Source organism: Lepisma saccharinum, chromosome 6, assembly GCF_977018435.1.
Source record: "Lepisma saccharinum chromosome 6, izLepSacc3.1, whole genome shotgun sequence".
NCBI lineage: Eukaryota > Metazoa > Arthropoda > Insecta > Zygentoma > Lepismatidae > Lepisma > Lepisma saccharinum.
The window spans coordinates 5,352,358-5,364,626 of record NC_139234.1 but is presented as its reverse complement, the minus strand read 5'-3'; the positions used below and the strand labels follow the sequence as shown (position 1 = coordinate 5,364,626).

At 37.0% G+C, this 12,269-nt stretch overlaps 1 protein-coding gene across 1 annotated transcript in view; it reads left to right on the top strand.

Annotated features, from left to right (window-relative positions):
• LOC145988519 (kinesin-like protein Nod) overlaps positions 1–12,269 on the top strand; it is a 51,358-nt gene that overhangs the window by 34,712 nt on the left and 4,377 nt on the right. Inside the window, exons 11-14 of the mRNA XM_083123410.1 lie at positions 2,148–2,241; positions 3,996–4,104; positions 7,478–7,670; positions 9,347–9,425. Coding sequence (XP_082979536.1) covers positions 2,148–2,241; positions 3,996–4,104; positions 7,478–7,670; positions 9,347–9,425 — 475 coding nt within the window. The remainder of the gene's footprint in view (positions 1–2,147; positions 2,242–3,995; positions 4,105–7,477; positions 7,671–9,346; positions 9,426–12,269) is intronic.

Genomic DNA, 12,269 nt, shown 5'->3' with positions numbered 1-12,269 from the left:
TAGTCTTGACATCAAAACAAAGCAGTGGCAGTCCTAAACAAAGCAAACATTGCATTACATCTACAGCAACAATTGCCAATGATGACATTTCGAAAGAAAGGGATGCAAGCAATTTCCGACAGTGAGAAGGAAGTGGCAGATGGCATATTAGCATCCTTTGCAAGATACATCCGTGGAATGTGCAGTATCGTATACTCTCGATTGTCATTGTGAAGTGTACCACATACCACCACCTCCAGTGCATTTACTTCCCATTGCTCTCCTATGCACCTGGTGAGTCATTGGCAGTTACGATTATCTTGGCACCATGTTTCGTGCTGACGTTTTCGAATGGTCCTACTTGGGCATTGCACTTGTGACCTCGAAGTCAAGTAGGTCCCTTGTAAGGTGCACTGGTTCGAGTCTCCTGGGTTAAAGTGTAACAACTTCTCACCTGAGATTTCAGCCAGTGTATGGGAACGGTGCCCACCCACCATTGTGAGGAAATTGGGGAGCTACAAATGAGTAGCGTAACCAACTGGTTGGATGATCGACCGCCTCTGGTGGAAGTGAGGCCGGCAGTCAGTAGGTAGGCCCTAGTCTTCACGGGCTGTTATTATTATTAGCACACAGTGGAACAGAACGCTACGATAGAGCTAACTTGTATCGTTGTTATACTGTATCTAAGTTCATGGAAAGTAAACAAAAAGATCATTTCTTTCCATCCAGTGATCACCTTAAAGAATTTCCTGTGTAAATTGCCATTGTCATTTACCCACAACATGTTATTGAGATCAGATCCTGTGCTGTCAGAACGTAGCACCTTTCTGTGGCTGGCTGCCATGAAAATCAGTATTTGCTTTGATACAGTTGGGTGTGTTGTGTTGAAGATTTACATATATTCACTTCAGTGTAAGGTGATAAGTATTAAGCCTACAAATGTTGTTCCATGTCATTAGTGTTGTTATAATGTCACGACTTAAGTACACCTCAGAATAAAGAATTAATGTGTACGATTCTTATGTGAAAGCAAGCCGGCCCCCATGGCAGAATGGTTAGCACATCTTGCTACGATGCCAGGGGTGCCGGGTTCGAATCCCAACCTGGGCATGGATGTTTGCGAGTGTCCATTCATCTATTTTATCATATCATCACTCATCCCCATCTTCACAAATTAGCAAAAAGTTGCACAAAAAGCGAAGTAAAATAAAGCAAAGCAAACTCGTGCAGAAGAGGGATGAGGCGATTTTTAAGGAAATTCACCAGTATTACTGCCCCGCAGAAATACTGTGCGTCATCTTGTTAATAAATTTAGGAAAGGGAAGATCTCTTCTCAATTGGAATAAAATTACAAGTGAATCGCTGTGTACTTACTGAGGAAACGCTTGATGAGACCTTGGGAATTCTCTCACTCAAGTTTTGTAGTGGGTGAAAGGATGGATTGAAGACTCTATATTTTAATGTTGATTACAGCTTCTTTTTTGAAAATACAAAATTTGGGAAAATGCCACCAGAAAACAGTGTTCCCACTAAATTGGAGATCCTGGAAAATTTACAGAGTTCTGAAGATGTGCCCAACAACCTGGAGAAGTCTGAGAAAATCATTGATTGATTGATTGATTGATTTGGTGTTTTAAGTCCACTTTATGCACAGTAAGGCTAATCGGGACTGGACCTACAGTTTAAAGTGGGATCCGAACCACTTGTGCCTCCACCGGGTATCGAACCCGGGACCCCTTGATTACAAGGCGACGACGCTACCACTGCGCCATCGGGGAGGCCTGAGAAAATCATGTTTTTGTGTAACTGTGTTGGCATGGAAATGAAAATATATTCCATTTTATTGCATGAAGAGTAACAAGTGCAGTTTAACACTCTAAACTTTGTTATTAACACATTAAATCACCAGAGAACAGTCTGGAGATTTATTCTAAAATTGCCTGAAAAATGCGACAAAAATAACACAAACATTAAACGTTATACCAATATTCAACATTCTATCAACTAAATATAAAATTTGCAATGTTTCATGAAGAACTTGACTTACCAAATCACTACCCGACTGAATTTTCTTGTGAAAAATAAAAATGAGAGAGAGAACTGTCAGCTTCATTACAGAGACTGTTTGTAATTTCAAGTACTTACTTTCATACTTTGTTGTTTTACAGGCTAGACGAAAAATTAAATTTAATTGCAAAGAAACTTGCGACCAGCAAGTATACTGCTAGCCCTGAGATGACACCACGTGCTACTGCAGAAGAGGTAAGTAATGAAATCTAGCCTCGAAATATTTGAGAAAAAGTTTTTTCCACAGTAATTATGGTTTTACAGGGTAGCTACTCACCGGAAATTACGTGTGATTTCTGTTTAAATGTTTCTCCGTAGACGTGAAAAATTGCAACTTTTGTTAGTATTTTATTAATCTAAATCCCATTGAATTTATACATATTTATAAATGCCCTGAGGCAATTTTTTCACAGTTTAGTTTTTATTTTTATCAAGGAAGGAAAATATGGCTGGTTCTAAAATAACACAGAATTCTCTCAATTATTTTACTTTGTTAGTGTCCTTTGCCTGACAGATGGAAGATAAAATATCTAGAAGTTGATTAGGTAAATTGAAATTCTTATACAATTAACAATTTTTTGTAGATTTGTATATCCTGTAACATTTGTGACTTGTGCTTGTAGATATATTTTGAGTGCGAGTATGTGAAATGACACCTTAAATGAAATATTTTAAATGTATATACCGTTTAATTGAATTAAATGAGAATTTGTTTATACATTGGAATCACACACCCTTTACATTGTTAATATATTTGTGTGCATGGTGAGAAGTAGTTAATGTAAGGTTGAGATGGAGAAAAAAATCTGTTTGCAGCATTCAATATTTTGAAAGTTCGCCTTGGAAACCGGGAATTATACTTGAATTTTATCATGGTCCTAGAATGCCCACCCTGTTACCCTGTTTTAGTATTTCGTACCCAAAGTTTGGTGTTTCTGCATTGCAAATTTAGATGATTTCAGATTAATTTCGAAGGCCCGCTGCCTTCATTAACTGAGGAACGTCGGGCATAATTGTTTGTAATGCAGCTTCAGTTTAAAGTTTATTCATAAATTTAAGCGAAAATATGCAAGCTCAATTTTGGTCTCTGAGTTTTTTGGTATTTTGAATTGTTTTGAGTCCATTTTATGTAGATAGGCTAATTGGGAATGAACCTACAGTTTAAAGTGCACTGTGCAATGTGCATCCACCGTGCATTGAACCTTTGACACACACAGGATATGTACTACCTAGAAATTTTAAAATTGAATTTTATCAGCGTGCAGACATTAGTTCAAAGTTGTATTAGTGTGACACAATATGAACTAATTAGAAAAATTGGTGTGGGTTCTCAAATTGTACGTAATAGGGATGGGACAGATTAATCGCTACTCTATCAGTATCGGAAATTTACCTATCCAATATAGATATTGTATAATTTAGTGCAATACTATGCTATTTTGTTATGTGCCTGCCTCCAAATGTGGACATATTCTTGCCAGAACGAAGTTTTAGAAAATTGTTAACGATGTATGTATAATTTTGATTTGTTTTCAGTGCCATCTTGATCTCTATTTTGTTGTTGTTGTTATTGTTAATTTCCTGCTGTTACTGTTTGTGTAAAATGGTCATTCAGTACTGTATCTGATATAGGTAAAATAAATAAATAGTTAAATAAGAAGTATCTCCATTCTGTATTTTTTTTAAAAAGTAAATGTCTAAATATGCAGCTTCTTTTGCATTGCAAATCCTTGGGTTATCTGGTAACATATGTTTATTTAATACTTAACATTTATTATTTATTAAGGAACTATTTAGAACCTTATATTGGATTGGTAGAATATTGGTGTATTTGTATTGGTATCAGCCAAAATTTCATATCAATCCATCCCTAGTATATATATTATAGATTATCAAAAACAAGGAACATCAATTACTTTTGGATTCTTAATGGTCTTCCTTAATTTCAGATTAAAGTCTCAAGGAGAAAATCAACGAAGAAGTGTGCTGTGGTTCCACCTCAGGAGAGACGTAGAAGCAGACGGATTAGTATGATGCCTAAACTTTCCTATGCTGAAGGTAATTTTGATGTATTTTAATTGAAATGCAAGCTCCCTTGTTAGAGTGTTTAGTGTTTACTATAGTGGAACCACAAGCAAAAAAACCTGCGCAGAAGCACATCGCGCCGGCGGGTGCGGGAAAGGGCAGGGGGGAAGGAACATTCAGCCGGCTCACGTCAGCGTTGCCAAGCCTATTGATTTCTCGGGAGAATTCCTTAATAAACTGTTGCTATGGAACCTCCAACGGCCAGCTCAAAAACACGTTTCCTGCTCATCTTTACTTGAACATGGAGGGGAGATGTGGAGTGGAACTCCACTCAGCCGTGAAAAGTGCTGTTTGAACTGTGAAATTATGTCAAACGCTACTCAATTGTGCTAGGAAATTATTTTATTACTTTTACTACATTACATGCTGTCTAATTCACCAAATATATTTCACATACGTAATGCATTTTTTCATTATGGTGCAGGACGCGTGCCCACCCCTATTGATAACTGTACACCGAACACCAGCAGAAGGCAAATTGATTTGTTATTGTTAGCATTCGACTTGAAAGATTGTGAAAATCGCCGACAACGAAAGGCGGCACGTTAGCTTCATCTGTGAACACAACTTTCTACCATTTCCTGTCATAAAAATTCCTCGCGATAATAGAGGCATCGCAAACCCCTTGTGTCTGTGCTGAGAAAGGGCAAATTTGAGGGTGTTTTCCACGCACCCTCTAACCGGAAAATGCGGAAGAGATGAAAGATGTTGGTCGGTTCCTTCGGGCGGTTTACTTTCTTTTGTTTGAAACATGTCCACTCCTGAAATGGAGATCTTCGGTATATTTTCGCCAAACACAGGGTGCTGGGTTTAGCACCATTGTTACAAAAGTGTCTGTGACGTTTACACCGTAAACAATGCGTGCCACTCCCCTTGCCCCCCCGTGCGCACAACTATGCCGCCCCTCCCCCCAAGAACGTTACTATTAGATCATCTGATTTTGTAGCAGAACTTCTGGTTTCCAACGAACAATCTCCCGAATTTTTCAAATCTGACCTGGCAACACTGCCCCGAACACCGATAACGGCAGGGAAGTTGCGCGAACGCTTTGGACGGAAGGTTTTTTTCCTTGTGGTCGAGCTATACGATGGTAGTGAGAAGTTGGATAGCAGAAAGATTCTGGCCAAACTAGTGAAAATCAAATGAATGGTTGCCAATACTTCCCCCTGTTTATTCTGAGGGATGGAGGAAGGTGAAGAAGAAAAGCCCACAGTTTTTGTGTCCGCCTGCTGTTTGTGTGGTGACACCCTGGACTTCACCACCAAAAGACACAGACTTTAGCAGAGGACAGAAATCTGTATTTACCACAATGTGTGGTTTCATTACAGTGCACGTGTTCTCCAATTGTACCTCAGAATGGCCAATCACCTTCCTAGTTGATGTTATGTACAGGTGGTTCTATGTTATATTCCTGTGTAAGGCATGGATGTTTCAATGTATGTATTTCTTCATCTACTTCATCATTCAATTTTTGTTCCCATCTCCATGATTAACGTAGATAGGAAACCAATGAAAAATACCCAACATGCAAGTAGAAACAGCAGTTGGATTTTATTTACCAATACTGGTCAAATTTTTCCTGGTATTTTGATCTTTCACGGGGCCCACTAAAATGCCACGCAACTCTTTCACAGTAATTATCCTGCAAATTATGTAAAATTCGAAGTTTTCATGTATTTTGCACCAATATTATATTTATACAAAAACTTTATTTTGTAATTACTAGAGGCACATATTTGTGGTAAATAAAAATACAAAATTTTGGTACAATAACAGTCAATCTTGGGATCAAAAGCTGTATATAAAATTACATTTTGGTTTTAAAATTGTGACTATAATCGTAAATTTGATTTAAAATCTGCACTTATTTCACATTTATGTAGTTACCAGAGTATTAAGTTTATTCCTGTGTAAAGGGGTCCATTTTTGCTTCTCAAATATTTACAGCAGAATTAATCAATTTTCCACGAATTGCATAACTAGCAGGATAATTCAAGGTTTAGAAAATGTTGTGTCTGTAAGTCAACTCCAAATTTCGTGTTTAAGAGTCTATTATGAATTTTGCAGTTCATTTCGTGACGAGAGGGTCGGAAAATGCACCTCTCACCATTCAGAATGAACATTACAGCATGTTATTTCACATTTCATGTTTTCATGAAAAACGAAATACGCATGCCCCTACCAATATTATATTTATACAAAAAACTGTATTTTGTAATTACAAAACATGTATTTTAATATTCTGATGTAATTCTTGAATATCTTGAAGCAAAATTTATTTGGAGTGAAATACCAATCCACTAATATTGGGACCTGAAATGTTTTGTGAACCCCTGTATCCTGAACTACTTTAAATTGCGTATGTTTCAAAGCGTTGGTATCAGTATTGGGTGGGCCTAAGTTTTCACTTTTTCCTGCAATTAAATAACTGTCTGTTTCCAAGGAGGGTTGACGGACTGGTTTGACTTCCATTCACAGCATCCATGATCGTTTTTTATTAGACCAAGGACGGCTCCTGACACAAATTAACTAAGAGCCATTCCATGTGAAAGTGTACAAACAAGGTTAATTTATTTTTATTGTAAATATCACTTATTACGTGTGAAATTAAAGGGAAAACTATGCAGAATTTGGAATTATTAATAAAAACATTAGTTTCATGGCTTTTAAATAACACATTGTTTCAATCCTATTTCTTTTTATAGTAGAAGTGGGATTTTGTGTTTGGTGTTTCCGCTTAATTTAGTTTCATTATGATACAGTATTATACCATAAGAAAACTAAATTAATTCTAATTCCGTTCTAATTGTCTCATTTGTTGTTTCTATTTCTTAAGCTCTGAAATATTATCCTACTTCATTTCTGAAACAAACCTTAGTTTGAAGAATCTATTTTTGATAATTTTCATAGCCTTGGCATTGTTCCATAATCCTACATGTACATATCACACCCGTCACAGGCAAAAAATGTTTACAAGAAAAGTGTGTAGTAATATTTTTAGAAACTAAAAACATCTAAATGTCAAGTAAAGTTTGCTTTGTGAAAATATAATGAAAATATTTCAGTAAACCCATATATTTCACAGTTTTCTGAAAGACTGAGGAAGGTAATAAAGCCATGTCTCAGAAGTGTCACACCCGTCACAAGTACAGTATTTTCTATAACTCAAAATTGAGATGGGGAGGAATATTCTGCAATTAAATACCTTTCATCAAAGGAAATGAAATTACGTTAATTGATAGTTACATATTTGAAGGTGCTAAGAAAATAATTTTGAAATGAATGTAAATTTGTCTCAATGTCACCCGTCACAATGGAATTGCCCCTAACTGATGTCTGTTCACAGTTTCCTCAAGTCCTGCGGTAGAGGAAGTTTCCGAAGAAGCAGACATGCAAAATCTCACATGCTTGTCGAACCCAGATGCCCAAGAGAAGCATAACAGGACCGTGCTTTCCATCCTCAACAAAGGATCCCTGAAACAGTTGAAGTCTTTGCCTTGCATCGGTGTCAAGAAAGCCATAATCATCATAAACCACAGGTGGGTGCAGGGATTTCAAATTTTTATTATTCACCATGTATTGTAAACAGCTCATTGATTATTTTTAATAGTGTGGCGAATGGGGAACTTCTTAAAACCTGAAGGTTCATTTAGATGTAAGTGAGTTACTGACTTGTAGAAGTTCTATTAATTTCGGTAACCTGCCAACTCGTTGTTTCACTGCTTGGCTGGCTTCTGGTTCCTGTCATTTCCCTGCATGCCACTAGGAGCACTAGTGTAGCCAGTTCGTCTGCTGTGTGCACTGGGTTAAATTGTTGCAGTAGCTCATAGCCAAATGTGATTCGCCTGCCCACTGTTCACCATGGTTAGTAACTCGCTTACGTCTAATTATTATCAACTGTGTCCTTTATTCCCCAAACATGAATACTGAAGGTTCAAGATGGGAAATTTTTAAAATCCTGAGATTTTGAATGGGAGATTTTTCAGGTCTTGACAGTTGGGATATAAAATGTTCAATATTTCTCCACACTGTGAAAACCACAGATTGTACTCACTATTTTTCATTGAAGTGACTGTTTTCAGATTTCTGGAATGCAAATTGCCATTCTCAAGAATTTTCCAATACTTATAATCCAGAATATTTCGAAAATTAGGTGCTTGTAAATACACTACAATATGAAATTTCCTGACTGTTCGAGATCCTGAAATTGGGGAGTCCTTTCCAGACATTGGGATCATGTAGGGAAGAATGTAGGATTGCCTGGCACCCTCTTTTTCCCAGACATATTCTACATTTTAGGCTAAAATTATTTTGATTCAGACATTACAAAAAAAGTATGTTGTGCTAAAACAAAGACTGAAGCTATAATCAACCAAGATTTTCGGCCACATTCTGTTGATGTTACTTAATGCATGTGTGGAATTTGATGGGTTTTATACAGATGGAAGTAATAAGTCATGGTAATTGCTGAATATTTGTTTGCCATTCCAGGTCATAATAAAAATGTTGAGAGAGCATTTTTATAAATGTCAGAATAATGGACTGATGAGAATAATACATTTCTCACAAGAATCTGTAAAACGTTTGGTACTGATTCAGTGTAATTTCAAGGAATTTGCTATTCAGAGTTTTATATGTGAATAAGACTAAATTGTTTTTCAAGAAGTATGGAGTCACTAACAATATTGCCATTTGATAATTGAGAGTAATTTGTGGTAACAAACTGCAATATTTGCATTAATATTAATGTTTGAAACTGAGGAAAGGGGGGGGGGGGGTTGCAAGTGATTATTATCAGCATTTTACATTTTACATAAACCGCACTTGTTGTGGAGTTTAAATAGTGCTCCTGCTTAGCTGAATGGGACCAGTGTCCACTTTAGTTCATGAGGTTGCAAGGCTTTTCCTTATCTTGGTTGAGCTGTGAGCATATTTTTTTTTGTAACATTTGTTAATTGTCCAAGTTTTTCAATGTTTTAATCAATTTGCAGATTTGAGAGCGTAGAAATAATACTAAAGTGCAGTAAAAAATTACATCAAGGAAAAATAAAACAAAGAGTTACCATTCCTAGCTATCATTAAAGAATGAAAGATTGCTCAAGTGTACTATTTTCTTGATTCACGTCCATGCCCAGAAAGCATAAGTATGGTGAAAAATGTCGACATTTTACAGTAAAAGTGATTTTACAATCCATGCTTTTTTTCTCTTCTACAGAAATTTAAATGGCCAGTTTTCTTCAATAAACGGCCTGGAGTCTGTGTTTAGCCGTAAGTTCCTACAGGAATTTTGCAGGGTAAGTTTCAGAAATATATTGCAGGTGGCACATTTCTACTTATTCCTCTGTAGCAAATTATAGGCTTCAGTGTTTGAAGTTAGTTTGATGTTGTGAGCCTCATAACACATTTTTCAGTGCCTGTTTTGCAGAAAATCCATGAGTTAGGGTAATGAGCATAGCAGGCAAAACAAGTCATGAAATCGAGGTTAACTGTAGGATAGTAGCCTTAAGCAGGTACTTAAACATCATAAGAACTGAAACACGTGATTGGTTAGCTGTTTCGAGACAATGTGCTTCAACTTTAAAAGAAAGAAAGATAAAGGGTGGAATCGACGATAAATAAATTTAGCATAATTTGCCCTATGCAAGAAACTATGCTTTTAACTGAATGGAAAGTACAAGTGTACACCATGTTTCGTAAGTCTCAACTGGATTTTGAAGTTCGGTCATACTGCAGCAAACCCACATACGGAGATGAAGGCACGTCAAAGGGTAGTGGAAATGTTTGTTTCGTGACTGAGGGCTTTGGCTTAATCACCAGTTTCTCTGTTAGGAGGCAGTAGTGTGCAATCATGGTGTTTTCAGGTGAGGAGAAAAGCCTTTGTGTCCTGCACTTTGCTAGGTCACGCAACTTCACTCGTGACTTTTCTCTGTGGGATTATGTAAAAGGTTTTACAGGATTGGCCCCTGAGCTACTGATCCTCCGAGATCCAGAGGGACTCATGAAAACGCTCTATACATATTATTGATAAGAAAAAGAAGAGAAATTGGTATCTGCGAACAGTGACAAGTAACCGGCACAAAAAATTTCATGTATGTAATAAAGATTCATAAGAAACCTATTTACAACCATAAATTTTGGTAAATTATGGCAGCTTGCAATCATATTAAATAGTGTTGAAATGAGGTTTGTAGTAGGCTTTGATATATATGTACATCTACCTCCATGTAGCATTCATTATCAATTTATAGCTAATGTTTACATGGCTTTTCACTTTCATATTTATTTTTCTCAATTTCTTCTAAATTGATTAAACATTCAATTCAATGCGTATGGCAGTCGTTCATCCTTGAGAAATGGAATGAACAAGAGCTGATGAATTTATGCAAATGAATTACAAAACAATCATTTATTCCAATAATAATAATGCCTAATATAACCACAGACAGATGCAAGTTTAGGTGCTAGGTTGGTTAAAATTTACCTGTGTTTCGGGAGGACCTTCTCTCCTTGATGCTCTCATTCCTCTCATTGAACTCCATCTTTCATCATCCCCTTTCCTTATACCCCTCTTGCCCTTGCACCATTCTACATTCCAGCTTGTACTGACACTTACTTCCTCGTTTCTCATTCTTTTCAAACACCACAATTTATTATATTTTAACATGGTTAAAGATTGACAATGCTCATATGTTTTCGTCCTTTTTGTGGAAGCTTGAACAATCATATTGCTTATCTAACAGTAGATTTTGTGGGTCATTCTTAAATATGTTACGATTGTGGAACGACGGTATGGAGGCTTTTGATGCTGAGAATATAAAAGACAATTTGAAAAGAGCCAGTGAGTATTTGAGGAACTCAAGTTTTACTGTTCCCCTTGTTTCATAGTGGTTTTTAGTTTCTCATCTGCAAAATACAACAGCAGTAATGAAGACTCTGTTCATGTTATTTTACTATCGTTTAAGGTTGGAAGAATATGATCGAATTTTTTAATGTTATATTCATAGCATAAACAGTAATTTTGGACTTTTTGAATTTTGACTTTGTTTTGAACAAATTTGCACCATATACTGTATCACAGCAGTCTAGAAGGGATAGAATCAATGTTTGCACAAGTTGCTTTTCAATGTCGGTTTTTGATATTCGTTAAATTTGTAGAATGGTCTTAGCACTCTGTAGGCTTTCTTAGTTTTTCTTCTTGGTCATGAAGGTCCCTGTTTAGGTGTTCATCTAATACAACACCTAAATTTTTTATACCTTTTGAAGGTGTGTATTTTGAGGCATACGAGGTGTGGCTAGAAGAGAACCGGATTGATGCTACTGTGGACAAACGGCAAGCGCGACAAAGTCAAGCGGTGCATGAGTGCACAACGTTATATCCTGCCTATCGACTGTGTGATTGCCCAGGATGCGCAGCACTTAGTTCCGCTGTAGCTTGTGGACGAAGTGCTCCGTCGGAAAAATGTTAAGTGTGAAAGTGGAACAGCGTATCAATGTGAAGTTTCTTATGATACTTGGAAAATCCACAACAGAAACTTATGGTTTGTTGAAGGAAGTGTACGGAGATGAGTGTTTATCACACACACAAGTGTTTTAGTGGATTCAAAGGTTTAAAGAGGGATGAGAAGTCATCGCGGACGATTTTCGTCCTGGACGACCTTGCACATCAAAAACCGAATCAAACGTTGCAAATGTCGGTGAATTGATTCGACATCCGTGGGATTGTGTACGTTAATTTGGTACCCGTAGGTCAAACTGTCAACCAACATTATTACAGTGCTGACGACCTTTCGTGAGCGAGTAAGAAGACGACAACCTGATTTGTGGAAAAGCAAGTCATGGATTCATCATCAGGACAATGTTTCTGCCCACACGGCATTGTCAGTGAAGGCTTCTTTGGTCGGCGGATCTCGCTCCGTGCGATTTTTTATTCCCAAAGGTCAAATCACCGCTGAAAGGAATCAGATTTACAACCGTAGAATCTGTGAAAACAAAAGCGACTGAAGTCATGAACATGGTTTCAGAAAATGATTTCCAGCACTGCTTCCAGAAATGGAAGATTCGTATGGAGCGGTGTATCGATAGTGCAGGGGAGTACTTTGAAGGGGATAATGTTTGTATTGTACAAAATAACCAATAAA